Here is a 26,170-nt window from a genome sequence, read left to right as displayed (position 1 = left end):
ACCCAGTCGCTGGGTTAAAACAACCAAACTGCTGGGTTAGTCCATATTTGACCCAATATTGGGTTGTTGTTTTTTACGCAGAATTTTTTAGAGTGTATTATTAAAATATAAAACAACTATTTTCTATTTGAATGCATTTTAAAATGTAATTTATTCCTGTGATGCAAAGCTGAATTTTGAGCATCATTACTCCAGTCTTCATTGTCACATGATCCTTCAGAAATCATTCTGATATGATGATTTACTGCTCAAGAAACATTTATGATCATTATCAATGTTAAAACAGTTTTTTTAGAAAGTTCAAAAGAACAGCATTTAACTGAAATATAAAGCTTTTGAAAAATTATAAATGTCTATACTGTCACTTGATCAATTTAATGCATCTCTGCTAAATAAATGTATTCATTTCTTTAAGTTCTTTCCCGAAAAAAATATTTTTATTTCAGATAAATTCTGTTCTTTTGAACTTTCTATTGAACAATCTTTAGAATGTTGTTGGATGGAGCCGATGTTTCTTAAAGCGTCTGGCAGAGTTGACACAAATTACATTGTGAAGTGAATAATTTCCAGAAAAACCTGTTCCCTGACATGGTTCATTAGCTGAAACCGTTGTCTACAAATATATATGTTTATAAAAATGTATTATTAAATATTTTACTCAATTAACCTATAGGTTTTAATGTAAGCGGAGATGTCTGAAAGGTACATCAAATTCATTGAAATATTAAATAATAAATCCCTCATTAACTAATAGAAACAATTTTTTTTAATATATTCACCATAATACAGTGCCATAGATAGATCACCATTTTCCAGAAACACAAAATTAGATCAATTAACATCAAAACTGTTGACTGACTGAATCTCACAAATGCTGATAATCAGATGAAATCACAATTAAAATAGCGAGCGTATCCATTTATCAAAAGTGCTGAGAGGAGATTGTGTGTCATCTATGGTCAGGAGAAGAAAATGAAGGCATGGTCACCACTACAAAAAACCCATATTAAACAACATGTGCATTTACTCTTTTTCAAACCTAAGATTTCTACACATTTTTCACGTGACTTCCACATTAAAACAGCCCTGCGGTACGCTTTGGTAATCCAGCTTCTCACAGTCCCAACAAGTGCAGAGGGAAAATACAAACGCTCAGTTTGAGACCAGAGTTTTAAATCAATTTTTATATCAAAAGCAAAATTTGCCTTTAACATTGCGTCATTGCATCAGTAGTAAACATTAAAACCTTGCATATTTACACATTTATATTTATATTTAGTCCTTGGATTAATAAACAGTGCTGTGCCATAACCACCATCAGCATGTAAGATGTCAACCCATGTTTCTATCGGAGAGAACAGTCATTGGAGGAACGGCGTCAGAAGTCCTGAAGATCGCTCTCCTCCGGCGTGGAGGTGTTGTCAGTCATCTGTGCGAGCAGGTTGCGGATTTCCTCCTCGTCATTCAAGGGGTTTTCCTTGTACTCCTCCTTCAGCCACTCTCTGAACTGAACATACGAACAATTATAATGCAGTGCTTCATTCAGGGCACGCACAGAAGGGTTGAGTACGACTTAGAATCTGATTAATGCTACCATTAATGCCAGCTGTATTGAGATTTCTAGAAATCAGTTTTTGGAAATCTGGATCACGCATTTACATGACAAACATATTAACCCTATAAAGCTACTGTGTCATATTTGATATGCAAATTTCTAAGGCCTCTAAATGATCAACACGCAGAAAACCACATAATCTACAACATTTTAAACGTTTTAAGTAAGTAAAAGGCCTTTCAGTAAAATTTCCAACACGATCACATGAGAATGCGTATCAATACTACGAGTGTGCAACGCCATGGAATGTATACGACAAAATGAGGTTTTGCATGCATATGGTACGCAGTTTTTCACAGGTGCATATGATATGCACTTTATGGTGTGTATATGACACGCTCTTAGGCAGGATGGGGGTGGTGGGTTGTGTGTATAATACACCATAAAGTGCGTATCATATGCACGCGAAAAACTGCGTACCATATACATTCCACGACATTGCACACTCGTTTATTGATACACATTTGTGCGTGATCGGGCTCAAAATGTACTGTTTTTACAAAGAAAACAATCACTTTTATCATTTTAGTAATATGTAAAGATGAACTTGCTGGACTGAAGCAATTTATATATATGATATATTTGGAAATCATCAAATATAATTATCAGGTTTTTGAGTAAGGTTTATTTGTTTATTTCTCCATTGTATTATGTTTTAAAACTACTGAGTTTTGTTCATAAAACTAAGCATTCAACTACCATCTTACTAAGTTATTGGCAGATCTAGAGTGATGATAGCCTGACAAGCCAGACCCACATCAAGATGTTTGGTCTGGAAACTCACCATTGACAGGGCTCAATCCGAGGGGCGGGATAAACGGTTGTCTTTCGAACTCCCTTTGCACGCGATAGGATAGCGCTACAACCAACCAGAGCCACGAAGGTGAAGCAGAGCTCATTGACAGATTAAACTTTCGCCGTATCCGGTCGGCAAAACTCTGAACACATCTTCCCTGTTTAAGAATGACTTCAGTGCCGTTCTTTGTTCTTTTCTCAAAGAAAAGCTTAACTCCATGTCATCCAGAGTCACGGTCAAAGCTGATTCGAAAGACCAGCGTTCGCCAGTTTCTCTGTTTACTAGAAGCACGCAAGCGCAACTCAGTCTTCATTATGTTAAGGCCCACCCACCGACTCTATACACACCAAATGTGATTGGCCCGATCAGAGTTTGGCTTTTAGAGCTCAGAAGGTTAATGAGAGTTGCTAGACGATACTCGCGGCAGATTAGATTTGCTGCCGCTAGGGTGCGTCTAGATTTCTAGGCTAGAGTGATGACTGATATTTATATGATTTTACTTGAGTTGTCGCTATACTGTTATAAAGACCTCATTGATTTACATTACATTCAGAATTTCATCATACTTTTTCCCCATAAAAATATCAGCATCAGCACCAAATTACATGTGCTGACACTGACAATGACAATGTAATTTCAGTCATCATATGTGATGGAATCACCTGCTGTAGTTGCGTGCTCTCAAACTCCTGCAGCTGGGTCTGGAAGCCCACATTGGGTGAAGCACAAGGTCTCGCCACCTTCACCGCAGCCAGAGCTTCCTGCCATCCCAGAGTAGTCACGGTCATAACGTACGCCACCACCAGAGTCACGCTGCGCGACACGCCAGCAAGACTGGATTAATGAAATCAAAAATCAAAATCAAGTCATTCATAAAGTTTATTTTACTTATTTGACTCTATATTTTCATGGGGTGTGACAAGACAGTAAGCTCACGAGACGAGACAAGATTTTTACATTTTATGAAATCCTCATGCCAAGAAAAATAGTCTGCAGGTGCATTTGAAATGTTTTAACTCATCATCTCATACACTCATACAATGAATGTAATTTCAGATCTATTTTCAGAATGGATCATATAACTTTTAAGGTTTAGTTCACCCCAAAATGAAAATTCTGTCATTAATTACTTAACCCAATGTCGTTCGACACCCGTAAGCCCTCCGTCTTCGGAACACAAATGAAGATATTTTTTGTTGAAATCCGATGGCTCGGAAAGGCCTTCATTGATACCAATGTCATTTCCTCTCTCAATACCCATAAAAGGCACTAAAGGCGGCGTTACAAAGCCCATCTCACTACAGGGATTCTACAATAATTTTATGAAGCGACGAGAATAGTTTTTGTGCAAAAAAAACAAAAAGAAATAACGGCATATAGTGGTGGGCCGATTTCAAAACAAAGTTTTGAACCGTTATGAATCAGCATATTGATTCATGATTCGGATCGCATGTCAAACTGCCAAACTGCTGAAATCACCTGACATTGGCGATCCAAATCATGAACCCATTATCAACCCATTTCAGTTTATCAATGTTAGCTTTAACATGAGTGACACCGGTCCGCTTCACTGCACTCAGCTCATTACAGGCTCGTTCTCGCCAGAAAGCCTACATATTAAAAATGGCTGGGTTTAAATCGGGCTCGGGCTCATAATTACAGTTAATGTGTCGGGCCATGCTCGGACACAACGTGCACAGGCTCGGGTAGGGTCGAGCTTGATTTTTTGAGCCCGATTTATGCTCTACTTATGGGTGTCGAACAACATTAGGGCAAGTAATTATTGACAGAATTTTTATTGTTGGGTGAACTAACCCTTTAAAGACAACAATATACAAGCATTGTAAAAGGTCTCTTCAGAACTTCGAACTGCACATGATTTATGAGCTTCTACAACTTTTGACCTCCTAACTGAGCTCCTTTCCACAAATTAATCACAGAAATAAAAAACAGTATAAATAAAAATGAATAACAGTTTTATTAAAAACCGCCTTATAAAGTACAAACAAGTGCAACCATAATTAAAGTACTATTTAAAGTGCAAATAGAGATCTCGTAAATCATGATGCAGAACTAAAATATGGTTACAACTGCACAGCCCAGCCAAAGATAGCTTTCATATTGGGATATTTGCATGCGTCAGGGAGTCGCTTTCAAAATTTGGAGTTTTTAAATAACGTATAAATGCGTGCTTGACCCTCACCCTCACAATTTTCTTTGCCATTAAAATAACTACAGGACATAATGTTTTTTAGTGTTTAGGTTAAGGATGAGAATGAGCTTCAAACACTAAGCTTTCAACTTTGTTGTTGTTGCAAGAGGAAAAACTTTCACATTTCAAAGAAAGTTTCTAGAATGAAGCACTGTACCCACGTTCCATTATATTCTCATTTCAAATAGAGAGGCTTGTGTTTAATGGTTTTTGGGAAGTTCAAAAATAGCCCACCCCCCTTGACACCCTTTTATCAGCTGTTCACATTGTCACACTGGGCTCGATTAGGGCTGGTATCTTGCTTGTGTGCACATTATGCTTCCTCTTAAGGTAGGTTCTTGTATATTGGTGCATACAAACAGAGCTTATGATTAACTTTTTTGCTCACCGGTGTGGCTAGTGGTTTCCAAACTTTTTTTAGCTGGCCACAATTTTGACATCGATACCATGGGTAAAAACTGCCATATATATATATATTTTTAATATTATCTCATAATTTGCAGGAAGTATATTAGGCTGCTGTCACTTTAAGACCTGACGCACAGATCCATTACACTGTTACACATGCATTTTCTTTCTCAACTGTTTATGTTCACTTAAAACATAACCAACTGTTTTTTAATTCTGTTTAAGCACAATAAACACATTAATAATAATTAATATTTATTATATTTAATTAAAGTACATCAACATAAAATTGCAAAGGCAAGCGCTTTATCTAACTGAAAAGTCACTGTGCGGTGTGCAACAAAGATTGTTAAACATCCAAATTATTTATACCGTATTTGGATTGAGCTAATAAACAACAAAAAATCCTGAGGTAACTCTTTTATTGAACATGTAAACAGTAACACTATTCGCCACAAAAAATGTAATTGCATTTTAAACATTCTTTGCAAGGAAAATGAGCCTATCAACAACAGCAGGAAAGCTCGATTCATAGCTGTCAACATTGAAAATAAGGGAGATTTCCCGGTCTCCATCCACAAATTAAGGGATTTTTTTTTTTTTTTTTACACGATTCTTACCCACAAACTTTAAAAAATAAAAATCACTAATTATAACAATCAGAGTTTATAATTACACGATTTATATTATGGAATATAAATGTATGTACTTTTACCTCAATTTCGTGCTGCATGTAAACACATTAACTTACTTTCTGTCGGCTTATTGATGTGCGTATGTGTGATAAGTGACAAAAACACAAACTTAGAACAGATTTAAACGCATCCAGACAAAGCGAGCTAGCATGAAATGCTATTTTGCATGAAATAAGGACATCACAAACGCAGACTCTTAACGGAGTTAAGATCAAGAGACCCAGGAAATTATAAAGAAAATTCTCTTCTCTTCTAATGCAGCAGAAGTAGAAGATGTTCAGTCAAAACGCTGCATCTGTAACATCATGAGGGATAATATGTGCCGTAAATCTCCCGAAGACACGGTGCACACTTTATTTAACATAACTGACGTAACATTTGAAAAACTCTGAGTCAGATATACGGACATTATTATTTTTGACGTCACTACATGGAAATAACCCGGTTTATTAATAGTCATGTAAACGTGGTTTTTTGAAATTATCAGCTTACTGATGTTCATGTAAATGCACCCAGTGATATATTTCTCAAGTAAAACCAAACTTTTACTTTGATGGGTTGCCATGAATACCTTTAAGTTTCTTTGTGTTTATGACATGATGGTGGTTTTTCTCAAATTAAACGGTAAAATGCTCGTGAAGCGACTCTCAGAGCGGCTCTGGAGAAGATGGACATGCGTTTATGTCCTCGTATGAGATAGAAACGCTTGATTGTCGCGTAATTCTATGTAGGCTTATGTGTTTGAGGTAAACTGTGGGTCACGCCATTCATACGCACACATGCAGGATTCGAAGCCTAAATAATCTTTTTGCTGTTTAATATTCACATACACTATCACCAGGTGTGTTGGTCTAGCAACAAGTGCAAGCCACTTCACAGACATAGATAGTTGCGTGTTCTGTTAACACAATCAGAGCGTAAAACTGCGGGATATTTCACGGGAAAATACTAAAACTTTTGAAATAATGACTACAATTGAAAAAAATTATATATTATATATAAAATTCAAACCGCTAAAGTGGCTAGTAGAAGTGAATATGTTACACACAACTGCTGAAATACACAGTGGGTGTTGGTGGGTGTTAACGTTAAGCCCTGCGTACACAACCTTCACTTACCAGTGAACTAGACAGCCCTCGCCTTTCAGTCGGGACTCGTGCATGAACATGATGCTCTTCTTAAAATGCTGAATGCTGTGGAGGAAAAAAGAGACAATTTTTTTCAACCATATATAGGTCTATACAGATGTGACACTAATGTGAATGATACGCAAATGAAATATAGCCTATTTTAATGCAATGATGTCATATTTGGGTACCAAAGACACACTTTGGGCCCTATTTTAATGATCTGAGCGCATGGTCTAAAGGTGCACTTAGGGTGTGTCCAAATCCACTTTTGCTAGTTTAACAACACACACAAACAAAAAAAGGTCATCGCATGGTTCAAAGGGGTTGTACCTAGTCTCTTAATGAGTGTCTGTGTTTTTGGGCATAACATGCAATAAACCATTTAGTCTCATCTTTCATTCCCTTTAAAAGCTAGTTGAGTCGCTATTTACATGGTGAGATTTGCCAGTGAAAAGACTGAATGTTTCTCCAAAAGTGAATCCTTTTATTTTTAAAATGTAAAAATATCTGTGTGCTTCTGCGCATCCCTGTGTGTGTAATAAGCAGAGTGTACCCTCGTTGTGCACCCGCCATTAGGCACATATTACTAACGCGCCCTTTAAAGGTGCCGTAGAATGAAAAATTGAATTAACCTTGCCATAGTGAAATAATAAGATTTCAGTACATGGACATCACATACTGTGAGTCTCAAACACCATTGCCTCCTACTTCATATGTAAATCCTTGGGGATCATTTATATTAAGGGTGCTCCGATCGATTGGCAACCGATCTCAATCGGCCGATAATTGCTTTGGATGATTGATTGGCAGTCTCTAAAAACTCCGACCTCATAAACGGTCTAATGCTAACGTCACAAGGACGCGCGCCTGCCGTGAGAGCGCATGAAATGCACCCATTCTCTTTCCGGCGCGGATAAAATAATTATAATGCTGAAGGTGAGGTACAATTCATATGAAAACTTTGTGAGATTTCTGTGAACTTTCTGAGAATTGAGTTCACAAACAGAGCGAGTCTCTCTCTCTCTCTCTCTCTCTCTCTCTCTCTCTCTCTCTCTCTCTCTCTCAAAGTGCTCAAATGGCATCACATCAGCGCATCGCATCTGCAACTAAAATCGAGCTGCACAGTTGACACAGGATTTGCCACTTGCACAATCGAGGCAGTGTCGTATTTTCACTGAAGTTTATCATTTGCATTTATTGTTAAGTATTGCCACCAGTGTTCACTCAGCACTCGCACGCTCTCCAAAAGACCGCAATCTATCACACACACCTGACCCACAACAGCCCATCTCACAAAAAGCTTGCGAGTACAAATTGCGCTGCAATGGTCAAATACACACAAAATGTATGTACTAAATTAATGTCTACTCTTGACGAGTTTGCACGTAAACCCCGTCGTGACTCGCGAGTGAACATTAACATTTTGTCTAACTGCATGTAGCCTAGCCATCTCTGTGTATTCGCTCTTAAAGTGAAAGCAGTAGAATAAACTGCTGCTGCCTCTCCGTTTCTCTGTCTTGTTTTTTGATGAACCTTAATGAAACTCACTGCTCTTGAATGGCTAACTTTTGCAACTTTTGCAAGGATTCATCTAATTTATTCAGGGAAGACCAATTTACATTTGATTATTTATTACATTTCTTCAGTATTTCTTACCTCAATACTAATGTTAGAACTACCTGAAAAAAAAATTGTCTCTAAAAACAAATGCACTGCATAATCAAAGATTTAGCTGAGATAACATATAACAAGAGTCATCTATAATAATAATAATAATAATGCGTTCGATTTATATAGCGCTTTTCAAGGCACTCAAAGCGCTTTACATAGAAGGGGGAATCTCCTCAACCACCACCAATGTGCAGCATCCATCTGGATGATGCGACGGCAGCCATATTGCGCCAGAACGCTCACCACACACCAGCTGATTGGTGGAGAGGAGACCGAGTGATGAAGCCAATTAGGATATGGGGATTTTTAGCAGGTCATGATGGACAGAGGCCAATGGGCAAATTTTGCCAGGATGCCGGGGTTACACCCCTACTCTTTATCGAAGGACATCCTGGGATTTTTAATGACCACAGAGAGTCAGGACCTCGGTTTAACGTCTCATCCGAAAGACGGTGCTCTTTGACAGTACAGTGTCCCCATTACTATACTGGGCTGTTAGGACCCACACAGACCACAGGGTGAGCACCCCCTGCTGGCCTCACTAACACCTCTACCAGCAGCTACCTGGTTTTCCCAGTTGGTCTCCCATCCAGGTACTGACCAGGCTCAGCCCTGCTTAGCTTCAGTGGGAAAACAGTCTTGGGCTACAGGGTGATATGGCTGCTGGCCATTCCTCTATAAGGGGGGAATTCGCCCAATTTCAGAAATAATCAATTCCCTGAATGAATGTCTGTAAAATTCCCTATAAATAATTCTATATGATAAAAAGAAGGCTTCAAATAGGTCGGTATCTGTGATCAGATCGGCAGATACTGCTTCATGTGATCAGCGATCAGCTCCAAAAATCCTGATCAGAGCACCCTTATTATTTAGAAAGGATGGCATTGGCATACAGTAGCTTACATTATTTTATTTTTTGTTCATAATTTATGTTCATAATAATAACAGAAAAAACAAAAAAAACTTGCCATAGTTTTGTCCTTTGTGACAGTAGGAAGTTTTGGTGTAACAAGTTTTACATATAGCTGGCAATTATTAAAGGGTTAGTTCACACAAAAATGAAATTGATGTCATTAATAACTCACCCTAATGTCATTCCACACCCGTAAGACCCATTCATCACTGATTGATTCACTGATTCACAACCGTTTGAATCTTTATTTGAGGTTTGAACACAAACGCGGAAGAGAAGACAATGCTGAATAAAGTCGTTGTTTTTGTTATTTTTGCACCAAAATGTATTTTCTATGCTTCAAGAGATTCTAATTAACTAACTGATGTCACATATGGACTACTTTGATGATGTTTTTATTCCCTTTCTAGACATGGGCAGTATAGTGTGCCTACACTCAGATACGCTGTGGGACTAAATATAAAATATCTTAAACTGTGTTCTGAAGATGACCGGAGGTCTTACGGGAACAACATTAGGGTGAGTCCTTAATGACATCAATTTCATTTTAGGGTGAACTAACCCTTTAAATGTAATCAGTGTTTTAAAAGGCTACATCCCATTAGGCTGATCTGATGTGTGTTGGTCTGCCTAACCCCTCTGTTTGGAATCATTTTACTTTACTCTGCTTTATTTAAATGGTGCAAACTCTGCAAGATTATAGATAAAAGATTCCCATTCCCCTTCCATTCTGTGATCGCAATCGGCAGATCTTGGTGATCGGTAATCGTCCCCAAAAATGCTGATCGGAGCATCTCTAATTTACATGTACAACATTTGCATCTGTCCGAACATGTTCATTGTCAGGCGGAACTGACGGAGCCGAATCATCGGGACTGCAGGTAAACAAGACATTGGAGGATAGCAAAAACAGCAGCTATCAAGGACACATATGTCATGTTGCAGGATGTGCAGGAGACGTGAGGACTTTTCTCCCCTTTCCAGAGATAAAACATGTCAACAGTCATGGTCAGATACCACAACAATTTAATTCAAGAACGTTCGTTTGTTCAGCACATTTCAAGCAAGCTTTGCTCAGTGTCTTAAACTGAAGAAAGTGGCAATTACAACTGTATTCCTGCAAGCAGCAAGTAGTGATTTTATTCACTTATTGACTGTTTAAACAATTTCTGATTAAATTGAAAGTTTTTTAGAGAGACAGCATTGTCTAGATAACGCAAGATGCTAGTACAGTAACAATAGGACACACCAAGTACCATACAAAACTAAATAGTGTGTCTAATGACAAAGATTAATATTATTTTGTATTACAAAATACAATCGTAGATACTAGGGCTGCACGTTTTCAAGTTTTTCATTAACCGTTAACCGAGGCCCTTAGCGGTTAATACTCGGTTAACCATAGTGTGCGTCAGGGTTATTATTTTTAGCTTATTAATTTGACGACCACCATCTCCGTAGTGAACACGCCTATATAGAGAAATGCACATCATGGATTACATAATCAGAGAGTAGCCTATTTCTTTTCGTTTTAAATTGTTAAAAGACATTTCAAGTTTCTTAAGATCTATTTCATGTCTGCGAGGCGTACGCTGAGTTTCGTTAAATTAGGATGAGATGCGCTCCAGTTCACGAGCAACGCGAGTGGCCGCGAGGGCGCCTGCACGATTAGGGTATGTAGTAAAATATGCAGGCGAGAATGATTCACACAGCGCTTGACTCGCGCGGCTGAGCCTCTCCCGGCAGAGAGTTCAAGCATCTGTGGACTCGTCCCTTCAGCTCTGGCCATCTTGCTTACGTTGCTTACGGATCATTCACTCGATCCTTCTAGCAAACGTCACTTTTTCCACCATATAAGTTAAAATGATAGTCATTTGACAAGGCTATTCATTTTGTAAAATTAAATATATATATATATATATATATATATATATATATATATATATATATATATATATATATATATATATATATATATATATATATATATAAAAAATTTAAGAGCTTAATTATGATGTTTTTGCATGCTTGTATTTCAGAGTACATCACATCATACTGTGTATTACATTGTGACTAACGTTATATAAACATGCAATATCGTTGCCGAAAAAAGACGAGTCTAAATTCACTGGTTCTGCTTAAAATGTCATTCAGTTGGTCTGTGTTCTGTCAGGACTCACAAGCCGCTTTGCTGAACAACTGAACTGCTGTGAGCTGCTGAAATAAGCCAATCAGAGCAGAGTGCAACATTAATATTAATGACTCTTCCAAATAAGGCAAAAACAGAGCATTACATCCTAGGGACAATTTATAGGGTTGTAAATGGACCTGTAAAACTGTATCTGGACAATTTTTGCCCTTAAATAAGCCACATACACTCTATGTAGATATCAGAGAACAATTTAACATGTTGTTTCAACTCATTCTAGGGCACCTTTGAATAACACAAAAAATACTGCAATTTCAATTAATTTTCTGTTGCCTCAAAATAGCAACGTGCCAACAACACACCTGAACACACTTCGTTTTCAGACTAGCACACTCATGGGCAAACAGATGGGCACCAATGCATTCGCTATTTAAGCAACGTGGCGCTAGACATAAAAAGGATAACCGTGTCAGGCTGCGTGGCGAGGTGGAGGAGCCAGAGAAGTGGGAGGACCGAGGAAGACCGTTGCAATAACGCACCGGTCTCCCTCGTTCCTCCCACGTCTGTCGCTCATCCACCTCACCACAGGCTGAAACTAGCAAAAAACATGTCGCATTGTGCCGAGTGTATACGGTATTGCGGCCCTTTATGTATTAATGCCATTTTTGTTATTTAATGCATTGACATTCAGGGATTAAGTGTGACTGAAAAGGATTTCACCAGAACAACTTTTGCTGTATGGAGAAAAAAAATAAAACACTGATGCATTTTTCCAAATATCTTATTTTGTGTTCCACAGAAGAAGAAAAAAGCCATACAGGTTTGGAACAACATAAGGGTGAGTAAATGATGACAGAATATTCCTTTTGGCCTGAACTATCCCGTTACATTCTTCTACATGTGGTAGAGGTCTGTGTTCAGACAATGACGTTGACAGAGCTGTTCCTCCAGTGACGGGAAGGTCGTAACCGTAACAGTAAACACAGAATTACGAGACATCCTGTATACATGATGTTTTCCAGACGCAGATCGCTCACAGTGGCCAACCAGTCTACAATACATATTTTTTTCTTACTTCAATATTTACTGCCTTCACAGTTCCTGTCAAAAGTTTATGTAGGCTTGATACTGATACTCAAATGAGTGTGTATTGAAATGCTCAAAACATTTCAGTGAGGATTTCAAGCGGAGTCAGTATTGTGTGTGAAACAGCTTTAAAACACTGGACTAAATATACAATATGTTAATTAGCTATTATAAAACTGATAGTTCCGTTTAGTTCCGGATAGTCCTTGATTCTGATTGGTTGAGTTGCATTCGAAGCCACTGTAAATGAAACCCTCACTACAAACAAACACTAAAGAGATATTCAATATAAAGTATTTGAGTAAATGTAATTAGTTACTGTACTAGGGTAACTTGTTGGCTATTTTGTAGTTTTACTGAGTATCAAAGGGATTAACAAATTTCTCAACAGGAGGACTACATTTTTGATTAAGTATATTCACTCTTTACTCCAGTACTACTGTGATGATTAACTGGTTACATTTTGCATGGCACCTTTTTCTGCAACAGTTTGTTTCTGCTACAAAAAAAGTGATCACCATCTACAGGGCATTGAAGGCACTATATCTTGAGCATTTTGCCTTTACTCACCTCAACTTGTCAACAAGGCTACTTTACGTGAATGTGAGTGCATTAGCAGGTAGTTGCTGAATCGCAGGCGTTTTAATATTAAGGCTGCTGGATTTTGTCCTCCACAAATAAACCTCAACCTCGTCGTTGGTCCATCAGCCATATTTTTTAAACTCTACTGTTGATTCGAATAGGAAACAACTCCTGCACGCACCGCAACAGACTTTTAGGTTGAAATAAAATGCAGCGAGAACTCGAACAATCAGCATGTTCAGGGCCCAAGTCCCAGAAGTTCCTGCACTTTGAAAAAGTACTACCTCGCAAGCAGGGCAGTTTTGAAGGGGGACATTTTTACCCGGAACTTTACTTAGACCCCAGTCCCTGCGGTCGAAACACACAGAGTACCACCCTAAAGTGATTTAAGTTCCTGGAGAAAATTTCTGCAGTGGAAACACGGCTATAGTCTGTTTTAACAACAACTTGCACTAGCATTTCTTAAAATATGTCAGTGCCATTGTTTTGTCTCAAGATCCACACCAGTAAAGTTTTATTTTTATTTTTTATTAAGGCACATTTATAAAAGCTATTACCTAATTGAACTAATTGGAGACTTAAAACTTGTAACAGAATAATTTTTGCTGTAAGTTATCTGTACATTTACTTAAAGGGTTAGTTCACCCAAAAATGAAAATTCTGTCATTAACTACTTACCCTCATGTCGTTCAACAGCCGTAAGACCTTTGTTCATCCTCGGAACACAAATCAAGATATTTTTGTTGAAATCCGATGGCTCAGAAAGGCCTCCATTGGCAGCAATGTCATTTCCTCTCTTAAGACCCATAAAAGGCACTAAAGACGTTGTTAAAAAGTCCATCTCACTACAGTGGCTCTACAATTATTTTATGAAGCGACGAGAAGTTTTTGTGCGGAAAAAAATCCATCTGGGCTCGACGTCATATTCTTGCACATGCGTTGTGGTGCTTCGTCAGTTCACGTCAGAGGACCAGACGAAAGACAAGAATACATTGGATTAAAAACGTTATTTAGATTTTTTTTGCACACAAAAACTATTCTCGTCGCTTGATTGTAGAATGTCTTTCCGTCTAACAGTATGTCATTCCGGCTCACAATGACACGGGGAATTAATTTAACTCATATTTGTGTATTCGATTACACAATTCTGTTCTTTGTCGAGTTAAGGGTAAAACAAATGAGGAGCTCTTTTCCAAAACGTTATAAATCCATTTAAATCCATCTTGCATTTAAAAAAGGAAATATAGCGATATGCAATCAGAGATTGATGAAGCAGAGAATAGGTTCAGTACACAGCAAAATAGCATGACAGACTCAAACTCCCGTTTTGGAAAAGAGCTCTTCAAGTCTTATTTACTTTATTGGAATACTTTTATTTTACAGTTTTATTTCTCAATTTGGTTCTGAATTTTGAGTTAAGCAGGCAAAAATAAGCCCATGTCTATAAAATCCCAAATTGGTTATATTGTGATTTAAATGTAGTTTTCTGAGCATTAATTTTTTGTGGAGCTTTTTGTATGTTTTTGTATATGACAACAAATGTAAAAAAATATATATATTTCAAAATTTTGAAAAAGAAAATAGTTAATTACATTCTTAAAATGAGTACATGTCATTGTATTACATACACAGCATCTAATAAGTAGAAAGTCCTAGAATGATCCTTATCTGTCATTCACCCAAATATTAAAATAAATATATTTATGGACTAACTGTTTTATAAAAGGCAATAAACCCCCTGAGGGGGTTTTGGGTACTCCACTAAACTCACTGTAAACCATGGCTTCATGGAGCTTATTACTTTATTCTAGACTCTTATCTTATCTTATGATTATTAAAAGGGTGATGAATTGAGAAATGAACTTTCCCTTGAGCTTTTGATATATAAAAGGTTATGGTAATATACGATTATCCTGCAAGTTTCAGAACTGAAAACTTCCTTGTTAGTCAAAGAAAAGCTTTTATAGACACCAGGCCTAGAAAACGATCATGTGCTTCATGCTGACGTCATCTAGTGGCGAAACACGCCTCTAGAGAATAATAAGCACGTGTAATTCAGTAGCCCCACCCACCGACTCATCGGATCACGCTAGCCAGCAGCAATAAACACGTCGAAGAAGATAGCAAGATATTGTGGAAGAACACAGTTGCTGCATAAGCCTCATTTGGATACTAATATTAGAAATGTGTGATACTACATTTATTTTTAATGAAGTTCCAGCTCACGTGGGGAAGAAGGTTAGTGTGTTCGCTTCATTTCACTGCGGAATCGTTTGTAAACAAGTCTCAGGTGGTGCTGGATTTGCAGACAGAATGTTGTGCCTTCTATATTGGATCCGACAGGAATAGTGCAACAAACTTTTGTGAGTTAAACATATTTTTTATATGTAATAGTAGCCCTGGGGCTGTGTGTTTTCCAGACGGGCTACCAAAAAGTACACTCGTCGGCAAAAATATAATTTTCTTGATCTGGCCGCACGCACACACGTGTGTGTGTGTGTTCACGGTTATATCCACAGATCGCGCAGGCCATGTAATACAGAAATAATATTCAAATCAGTCGCGGGTGGATGAGAAATAAATCATTGTGTTTGTTAGATAAAGACGTTTACGAGCCCTGTGAGAGAATCATCCCGGTTGCCGCTTTCAAAGCAATCCCTCCCTCATGTAAACTGAACTGAGAAGGGGAGCTGAAGCTCATTAAATATGCTACTCTTATCCAATCCTAACCGTGGGCATTTACTTCCAAGTCTCCACTGTGGCACGCCCATCAAAACTCAGTGTTCAGAAGACAGCCTCAAAACCTAGAAAAAAAGTAGAAAAAAAGCCTATTTCTTATTAGTTAAGAAGTTTTTGAATGTAAAAACTACACAAACGTCATTAGTTGACCTCAGACAACAGTATAAAAAAATAAAAAAGCCAGTTCATGACACCTTTAATAACAAGTGAGAGCCTATAATAATAAAAAAACTAAAAAAAACAGCAGATTTATCATCAAAACCGTCTACAGTACATGCATCCGATGGACATATGAAAAGCTCTGCTGTGGACAAGGGCCTGCCGATTACTCCATTGGCCAAGCCAGAATTTGGTAGCACCCAAGGTGGCAAAATCTCTTTGGTACCAGTTTGTTTGTATGAAATATAGAATGTATACATATAGATGCCTCATTTGAGCATGCACGGATCGGTTGAATGAGGCATCTACAAAATATATATCTATAATCGCACTAGTTTGACCTTACAAGACAGAAGTAATAGCCGATGGGAAAACTTGATGAGACTCGTCGGGATATGAGGTAAAAAAAACAACAACATTAATACTGTTCAGTTTCTCACAGAAACCGATCGGTTCGTGTCTTAAGACATCAATGTGTCGTCAGGAGCAGCAGGGTTTTTGTGCATGTTGTCTAAGCATGTTTTTTTTGTTTGTTTGTTTTGCTCTCATAGAATTGTTACTTATTCACACCATTATATGACTGGGACACAGCAACAGTTGGAGTTAAAAATCTTAATTTGTGTTCTACTGAAGAAACAAACACACATGCTGGATGCACTGGGGGTAAGCAGATAAACATCAAATTTTCATTTTTGGGTGAACTAAACCTTTAAGTAGATTTTACATAATTCCACATGTAAAATTTACTTTAAAATATGTGTGCAAAAACGTGCAAAAAAAATTAAGTAAATTTACTTAATGTTTTTTCAGTGCACCAGAGGACTGTTCACATGTTGAAAGTGTTTAAGAATACTAACATACACTGAACATATTGTTCCAATAACCTAGATCTTTTTTTGCATTATCTTACTTTTTGAATATCCTACTAGCAACAAAACAGACATTTTTTGCTCAAATCTGTCCAGATAGCGGCTGTCAAGAAATCCAGAAATCTGACTGTGGTTTCTTTTAAGCATTAACAACACAGTAAGGTATGGTAGCGTTTCCTCCAGAACATCCATCCTTTTGACAGGACCAGGATGAGAAAGGGCTGGGTTTGTCCAGTTTGGTTAAAGAGGGTCAGTTTCACATTACGCATGGCCGGGTTTCACAGGCTCGTAAGGGTGACAAGAGGGCTGATGGTAAAGGGGGGATAAAAATAAAGGCGTATTGAGACCAAGGCATCACTGCAGAACCCAGCTCATAACTTCCTTCCTGCACCAAGAGGGCCACAAGAGGAAGTGTGCGTATGTGCGGGTCTCTGTGTGCTCGTGTGTGTGTGTTTGTGTGTGTGTCTGTAAATGCATGCGCGCTCAAGTGTGTAAGTAGTTTGACATGGCATGACAAACCAACATCACAGACTTAAGTGTAATGAAGGGAACAGCTATAAATGCAGAACTTATAAAAAGGTTTGCTTATGAAGAATATTTACACCTTCAGGTTGCCACAGTTACTCATGCTGCCCACTGGCGGCCGGCTAGCTATTAGCAAACATGCCCATCAGAAATGCATGGAGCCTACTCACAGGTTTTGCGTGGGCGAATCTGCTGCTGGGATACAAAGATAAGTCATCTCCTAAAGAAACGGAGGGAAGACAGATAATGTGCTTTAATATTTCTCAAAATCACATGTGATAGAGCAAAGTGCAAGTATGAAAGACAGAGTGTAAACCTTTTGTTCCATGTAAAATCCAAACCTTTTTGTGGCACATGCTCACAATGTGTACATTTTCAATAATAAACTCAAAACATAGCACTCTCATAGATGCATAAATGCTTAATATATTGTCACTGTGGGGCAGAAACCTTTTATCTCCATATTTTGTCATTACATTTTTTCACATAAATCATTACTATTGGTCAGCCTTCATAGGCCCTATCATACACAACGCAAGTGTTTTTTGCAGCCTGACGAAGTTATAATTTTTACGTCCAGAGCCGCGTTGCTGGTTTAAAAACGAGGTGCGTTCAGGTTGGCGCGTTGCTATTTTGAGGCAACTGAAAATGACTGACCTGCGCACAGTATTTTTTGTGTTATTTAAAAGGGTCTATTAGTAATATGCGCCTATAGGCGGGTGCACAAGCAGCACACAAACATTTTTCAATATTAAAAATAAAAGGAATCCTCTCTGGAGAAGTATCCAGTCTCAGCTTGCAAATTCCGCGAATCTGCAATGGTGCAAGCACAACTGGCTTTTAAAGGGAATGGGAAATAAGACTGATTTGAAAAAGGGAATGGCTTATTGCATGTTACGGCCCAAAAACCCATTACTCATTAAAAGAGACTAGGTACAACCCTTTCGGACCATGTGCCGTGTGTGCCGACTGTTTTTTAGGCATTAAACTAGCAAAAGTGGATTCAGACACGCCCCAAGTGAACCTGTGCCATGCGCGTCTTTAAATGAGTTTAGCAAATATTTAACAAATGAAAAGTATCATTCACCAGATGTTTCCAAACAGCACAGCAGTAGTGACTTTATGAACTTCTTTACGTCCAAAATTGATAATATTAGAGAGAAAATTAGAAACATGTAGGGGTGCAACTAACAATTATTTTGATAATCGATTAGTTGGGCGATAAAATTTCAGAATAATCGATTAATCTGTTTAAAAAGGCCGTTTTTAACTTTACTGACAAAACACGCTATTCAACTTCCTGCCCAATGCTGTTCTTCAAACAAACGTGTCAGCTGAGTGCTATAAAAATATACATAGTGAATATATCTACAATCTTTTATTTATATTTATATATGTATAATAAATTACACAATTCTGTTCTTTGTCGAGTTAAGGGTAAAACAAATGAGGAGCTCTTTTCCAAAACGTTATAAATCCATTTAAACCCATCTTGCATTTAATCCCATCTGTAATCCCATTTGTAATATATTACAAATATATTATATATATATATATATATATATATATATATATATATATATATATATAGATATATATAGATAGATATATATAGATAGATATATATAGATATATATATATTTATTAATTATATATTATATAATATTGTGTGTATAAATAAATTTATACACATACACATACAATATTTTACAATGAACAAAAACAATAAGAATACATACATAACAGGTTTATTGTAGTTATTCAATGGTAATCAAAAATTAACCATAGTTTTGTTTTAAATCCATAGTTAAATATATGGCAATTGTGTGGTTATACAAATGGTAATCAATACGGCAAAAGCATGGCTTTATTATAATAAAAAACATGGGTTTTACTATCTAATAGTACCATGGTTAAGTGTATATGTGCTATAAAAGTTACTAAGCAAAAGGAGTTTAAACCCCACATTAAATTATATTAAAGAAACAGACACACACACACACACACACACACACACACACACACACACACACACACACACACACACACACACACACACACACACACACACACACACACACACACACACACACACACACACACACACGGCTACCTATAACTGTCATTTCTTTATCCTGTAAATAAACTATAAGAAACATTGTACATTTATATGTAATTTCAGGCCTATCCCTTTACAGTTACTACTCTCATAAAATACTTGAATTAAATGTTGATGTTTAATCCTAAATTTAGCATCCAACAGCAGATATTTTAGCTAAATTAATGTTTTTGTGCTGAATATTAATTGTCTCCCTCTTGACCATATATTCGACTGCGTTCAGTCTGTTTGACACGCACCCGCCGCTCGTTCGTTCAGTAAAATTTGAAGTTTATTGCAGACTGACGCGCTTTAATGCAAAATGGAAATCCATAAAACGCATTTGGTGGGTAAGCAGGTGTTAATGTCAAGCCCTGGTCATACAGCATGTCTTACTAGTGGACACGAGAAAGGGAAAAATGGTGGACGCAGAGACAGCTACAGATATACAGCCTGCAACATCATATAGTGATGGGAAGTCGACTCCAAAACAGTTGAGTCCCCGACTTCCAGCACAGCAATCGACTCTTGGTGTCGACTCTGTTGCTGCGTCCTGTAATTCTTGTGGTGCAGCTGCACGATATCAATAAGGTGCGTGGAAATACAATTAATAATAATAATTTTGGACAAAACCAGCCACATTTCTAATGTCAAGGGTCAGAACATACAAAGATAGTGCTGAAAAAATAATGCTATTTTATTTTGCTGACACGTTTCAGCGCACAGGCCTTTATCAGGGCTAAAAACAGGGTTATTATAATTACATTACTGTACATTATTATAAACGTGGTATGTATAAATATAGAAGATTCAGTAATCAAGTAAACGATTTCAGACACTTGATTACTGATTCTCAGATCCCCAGCATGGCAGTTGAGTGCACTATATAAGCAAGGAGAGAACGAAATAAAGCAAGGAATTACGTAGAAACTTTGTCACATACATTTATCCTCCTATGTGCAGCACATTTTAGAAACAGATAGTCATAGTGTCTTTCGTTTGTAATTATACATACATCCATGCTAGCTTTAATTTAATTGATGGTATATTAGATTTTGTTTTCCATGGTTAACATTGTGTTCATACTTGTTAACCATAAATCATAAAAAAATAACATCAAGAGTATAAAGTGTATATTATTGTATTCATTTTTAGTATCTTTAACTCTCCTGTCCAAACACCTTTTAAGACAACGATTATGTGATTTTAGCACCATCACCGTATAAATATAATATATATTATTTAAAAAAACACCTTCTTTCTCATTTATGTCATTCAGACATAATATTTGACCACGGCTGTTTTTGTGACTTTTCCCTCTGTAAAATTAGGTTTCGGCAATAGCTATAGCAATGTTGATAGCGCAACCCGTCATCGCTAAATTGAAATAATTTGGATAGTCATGCTAAAAGTGTTGTTTTAATAAGGGGAATTATCATGTCTAACCCTGTTTTGTTGTGAAGTAAATGAAGCTGAGTCGTCGACAGTGGGAGTTGGAGTCGATTCCAAAAAACCTGGAATGAGCTGAACATCATTCAGCTGACATGACACTGTGATCGTATGTGCGGAACAGAGAAGCTGCTTTATATTTTAAAGACAGGAAATAATGTGTCCAACTACCTGTAAAATGGGTGCGGCGGTGTCATGGATGGAGAGGATGTGCGTGATGTTGTTCCTTGCTAACTGCTCCCTGTCTCTGGCATCTGTAAAAAAATAAAAACATATTTTCATCTTTCCTAAGCATGCACCTTATTAAAAACAGTGCTGTCGATTCCAGCGTTGTCCATTCTTACCTTTGAAGTTACCCAAGTACAGGTCTGACAGAACCTGGGACGACACAAAAAGGTTTGATCAGTCACAGTCAAACAAGAACAATACAAAACCACATTTTACAGCACTCCAAAAATAGAAAACTTATGTTTTTACAGTCACCATGAAATCAAAATGGACTTGTTTTTTTACTTGGAATATTCCAGTATTTATTATCCGTGCACTTCATTTTCTTTTTAAACTCATGTGCCTCTTGAATCAGAATAACTTCCCCTCCCTCTTGCAGTGACATCTCTTCTCTTCTCTGATGGCGAGGCAACCTGTCAATCACATGAGATCCACCAATAGTAAACCACAACCATCCAATCAATTCCCCACAGACAAAAATCAAGCCCCACCCTATATTTTCTCCCCTTGTTCCAAAAGCTGCTTCACTTGGATGTACGTCACAATAGTGGGAAAAAAAGACCCATTTCATGTTGAATTTAAAGGAGCCAGTGTGAGAGTTTTAGCGACTAGTGGCGAGGTTGTGAATTGCAATCACCCACTGCTCACCCCTCCCTTTTGAAGCACATAGAGTAGCTACGGTGGCCGACACAGGACAAAAATGTCGTCGTTAGAGAGAGCAGAGAGTGACTAGAGCTCAGTCTGTCCGTTTACTGCTACTGTAGAAACATGACGGCACAAAATAGTGATTTCACTGTAAGGGTGCGTTCACACCATAGACTGTAAAAAAAATATGGACGTAGTGTCCGTGACGTCACCCATAGGATTCCGATAATCCTACTATTTCACAAAGGGCGGCAGTGGCTCAGTGGTTCATGTAGGTTGTCTACAAACCGAAAGGTTGGTGGTTCGATCCCCGGTTCCACCTGACCAAGTGTCGAAGTGTCCATGAGCAAGACACCTAACCCCAGCTGCTCCCGATGAGCTGGATGGCGCCTTGCATGGCTGACATCGCCGTCGGTGTATGAATGGGTGAATGTGAGGCAAAAATGTAAAGCGCTTTGGATAAAGGCGCTATATAAATGCAGTCCATTTACCGATAAGCCGCTCTGAAGCGTAAAGACGAGCCGGCTGTCGCCATCTTGCAAGCACGTCATCGCGTGTCCCTCCCGGATGACAGAAAATGGGCAGAGGCGGGATGTGGGCGGAACTTAGGTGACGCAATGAGATGGCAGATAAACGGCTATCCACCTGTCACTCAAAGTAACCACGCCTTTAATTATGCAGAGCTTTAAGACTTTTTATAATGTCAATAAATGAGTTATAAAAAAATGCCTCCCCCCTCCCCTCCCCTCACAGTTATCATGAAGGTCAAAATTAGCTATTTAGGCCAAAACCACAATTTGTACCAGGCTGTAAACATGTTTTTTTTCTGCTGTAAAGTTGGGAATTTTACATGGGGCTCAATGAAATTCACATTTGACTAATAAAACCAAGAGATACATTTTCCTATTTTTTTTTAAGGAAATGTAAGCAATCTTGAGCCTTCAATCAAAAAAAAAAAAACAAGCTGGTACAATTAAGGAAAATAAGGTTACCTATGTATTTTAAGAGGATTAGCTCAATTATGAAGTTTTATTTAGAGACAACATAGTTAGTTCCCAGCATGCTTTGCATATGGCTGAAAATGAAGTTAATAAAGAAATTAAGTTTAATTAAATTATTGTTTTTTTGTTTTTTGAGTGAAGGGAAACATCTGTTAATGTTTAATTTTCAGGTAAGTTTGACATTTGAATGAATTTCTGTTATGTTGAAGTTTTGACTATTGTTCACTGAACAATATCTTTGCTAATGCTAGTGCATTAACACGTTTGTTTCTACTTGTGCTAGCAGCAAGCAGTCTTTTAATTGTATAACATAACTCAAAGTCAAATATAAACAGGTAATTTCAATTTGTTCTAAGTTATACCCTTTTTTAAATCTTAAATTAAAAAAGCACATTCTACTAATAATATTAAATTCATCATGTGCTATAAACTAAACAATTTATATACTTATTCTTTACTTATATAATTTACTTAATTTATTCAGGTAGATTCCACTAAAAAACAAACCATAAAAACTACTATATTATGTGTAATATTGTTAACAATTTTTTTTAAGTATATAGTGTGTAATATTTTTTGCAGTGTAGTTAGTTTAATGAAATTGTTATTAAATTACAAAATTAATGTTATTGTATTTAGTTGTATTATACTGAGGTCAAATGTGCAATTCAATTATTAATTATATTAAAAGGAAATTGCTTTGCAATGATAAAGTAATCCAAACCACATTTATAATGAGTAACTTATAACAGTAAGCAATTACATTTCCAAAGTAACCTTCCTAGCACTGAATGTGAGATTCAACACATTCTTTCTGTTGTGTGACTGTGTGGAATTTCTTTGAATTGTCATGAATTTAATTAGCCTGACAATCTAGACCCACAGCAAGATGTTTGGTCTGGAAACTCATTATTGACAGGGCTTAATCCGAGGGGCGGGATAAACGGTTGTCTTTCAAACTCCCTCTGCACTGAAAATCTGAATTTTGCACAAGCCTGAGTCGGACAATCTGATAAATTGTTTAAAACGCTCTTTAGTCAATTTAAGCTATACATATTGAGACTACAAGCTAGCTAAAGCTGGCAAATTGAGCTTATTCATCTTATTTTAAAACAATCCATGTCAGCCATTTCACAACGAGACTGGAGCCGCCAGGCATTGCCCCTTCCATGATGCAAATTTGCTGTGAAGTGAATGTCATGCGCAAATGAAGTGAGTAAACTCAAAATGTTCAAGCGTCCAACTACATGCGAAAAGCGTGATTTATCCGCACAAGTCGTGCCTGGTGTGAACGTACAGTAAGGGGACATGCGGTGTATGTAGAACGAAATTGCTAAGGTAATAAAAACATAACAGTATATTATGTAAGGTCTTTATACTCCACTGTATTATATTGCATCCTCATACTACACACTGCACCTTTAAAGTCACCACGAAACCCTAAACATTAGCGCACCCCAACCCATCACTCACAGGAAAAAATAACATTGGATACAGTCAAATCCCACCCTACATTTGTTTCCCCTCAATAAGAAGTCATTTCACTCAGATATTTTGCAACAGCAGGGAAGGAAACATGGACATGACTATTCTGATTTTGCAAATACATATGACCAGAAATAAATCCGACCCTGATTCCATTTCAATTTGATCAAATCACCTTGCACAAACTAGGCTGTTTAAAATGATCTGCTGTTTTGTTGAATAGCACATTCTTCCTGGAAGCTGTGCATGATTTAATATCAAATAGAATGTGTCATGAATGATCAATGAGGAATTGAATGACTTAGCAATGCTGTGCGTTGCTAAGGTGTTCACGTGGAGTTGCTATATTGCTGTGGAGCTGATTGTTAGCACAATGTTGTGCAGATGTTTAGAGTGGTTGTTAGCTTGTCACTGTCTGGATATGGAGTGGGCTGTTGCTTGAGCAGTGTTATGTGGTTGGTAAGGTGTTCTAGTTGCTAGCACGCTGCTAAATGGTTGCTATGGTACGGTATTCTGGGTGGTTGTCAGCACGTTGCTAAGGTGTTCCAAATGTTCCTAGCGGTTGCTAGTGTCGTTGGTAGTTTATTTAGTTGCTTATTGGCCCAAGTAAAAACAGTCCACCTTTAAGTGATATTATGTGTGATTGTTTTTTTTTTTTCCTATCCGTTTTATCGTAATCGAGAGTAACCGCACTCCTCAACAAAACAAAGTTTTGAGGAATAACTCAAGGGGAACAACTGGCACAAAGTTTCATACTTAGTGGTTTGTTCAAATCACTAGTCCAAAGTATGAGCAGTGACGCTTTCCTCAGCCAACACCACTAATAAACAATACAATACCACTAACGTTAATAAACACGTCAAAGGCAGTGTCTTTTGTTGTGTTGGAGGCGCAACGATTCTTGTCACATCGATAATCCCTCTCAAATTCACAGACGTAAAGCCCTGCAGAAGAAGAAGAGGGAAGCATTATGTCCATATACCTTGTTTATTCCGTTTCCCATGCCACGGTGTTTGTTTGCAGTGGCTAGTATTTCAGGAGTCCGCTTGAACGAGGCTTGAATATACAGTTTTAATCGCTACAAGCGCTCAAAAAGCCTAATATCCAACTTGTCATGCACACACACACTCAAATGTGTCGAGTTCCTGGACGAGCCTCTCTTAAAGGCACAGTACACAACTAACAGACACGAATTATGTGCATGTACTCTTTATGCTATCCGGGCTGTTAAAATAACACACACACACACACACACACACACACACACACACACACACACACACACACACACACACACACACACACACACACACACACACACACACACACACACACACACAAATGCATTATAGACTAAAATCATCAATTTTAAATCATACATCAATTAATCATTTTTAACCGTTTTCTGGGTAGCTTCTGATTGAATTCATTGTCAGTGTTGTCACTGCACTCTCTACAAGTAATTAAGCCAATAAAATAATTCCAATTTTATTTATTTATTTAAATATATTACACTGATCTTGGAGAACGATAACAAAAGAGGACATTTTTTTTTTACTTTTAGCCTAATCGTTTTCTGAAAAGCTTAAGCAGAATCAATTGATTCTGGTCAATAAATTGTAATCAGTGTTGGGTTAAAACGCACTGTCTCTTAAGCCAATAAAATAATTTGAATGTATTTGTTTGTTTCTTTCTTTATTTATTTATTTATTTAA

At 37.5% G+C, this 26,170-nt stretch overlaps 1 protein-coding gene across 1 annotated transcript; it reads right to left on the bottom strand.

The window, feature by feature from the left end:
* Positions 1 to 748: 748 nt before the first annotated feature.
* Positions 749 to 25,648, bottom strand: dusp22b (dual specificity phosphatase 22b). The gene is made up of 7 exons (XM_067452193.1): positions 25,438 to 25,648; positions 21,441 to 21,474; positions 21,268 to 21,350; positions 17,720 to 17,769; positions 6,845 to 6,919; positions 3,074 to 3,245; positions 749 to 1,507 (listed from the first exon to the last, which is right to left on the bottom strand). The coding sequence occupies exons 1-7, from the start codon at positions 25,456 to 25,458 to the stop codon at positions 1,379 to 1,381; spliced, it is 564 nt and encodes a 187-aa protein (XP_067308294.1). The 5' UTR covers positions 25,459 to 25,648; the 3' UTR covers positions 749 to 1,378.
* Positions 25,649 to 26,170: the final 522 nt, after the last annotated feature.

The sequence above is a fragment of the Pseudorasbora parva genome, chromosome 9 (genome assembly GCF_024679245.1).
Source record: "Pseudorasbora parva isolate DD20220531a chromosome 9, ASM2467924v1, whole genome shotgun sequence".
Lineage (NCBI taxonomy): Eukaryota > Metazoa > Chordata > Actinopteri > Cypriniformes > Gobionidae > Pseudorasbora > Pseudorasbora parva.
This window is presented reverse-complemented; position numbering and strand designations above follow the sequence as displayed.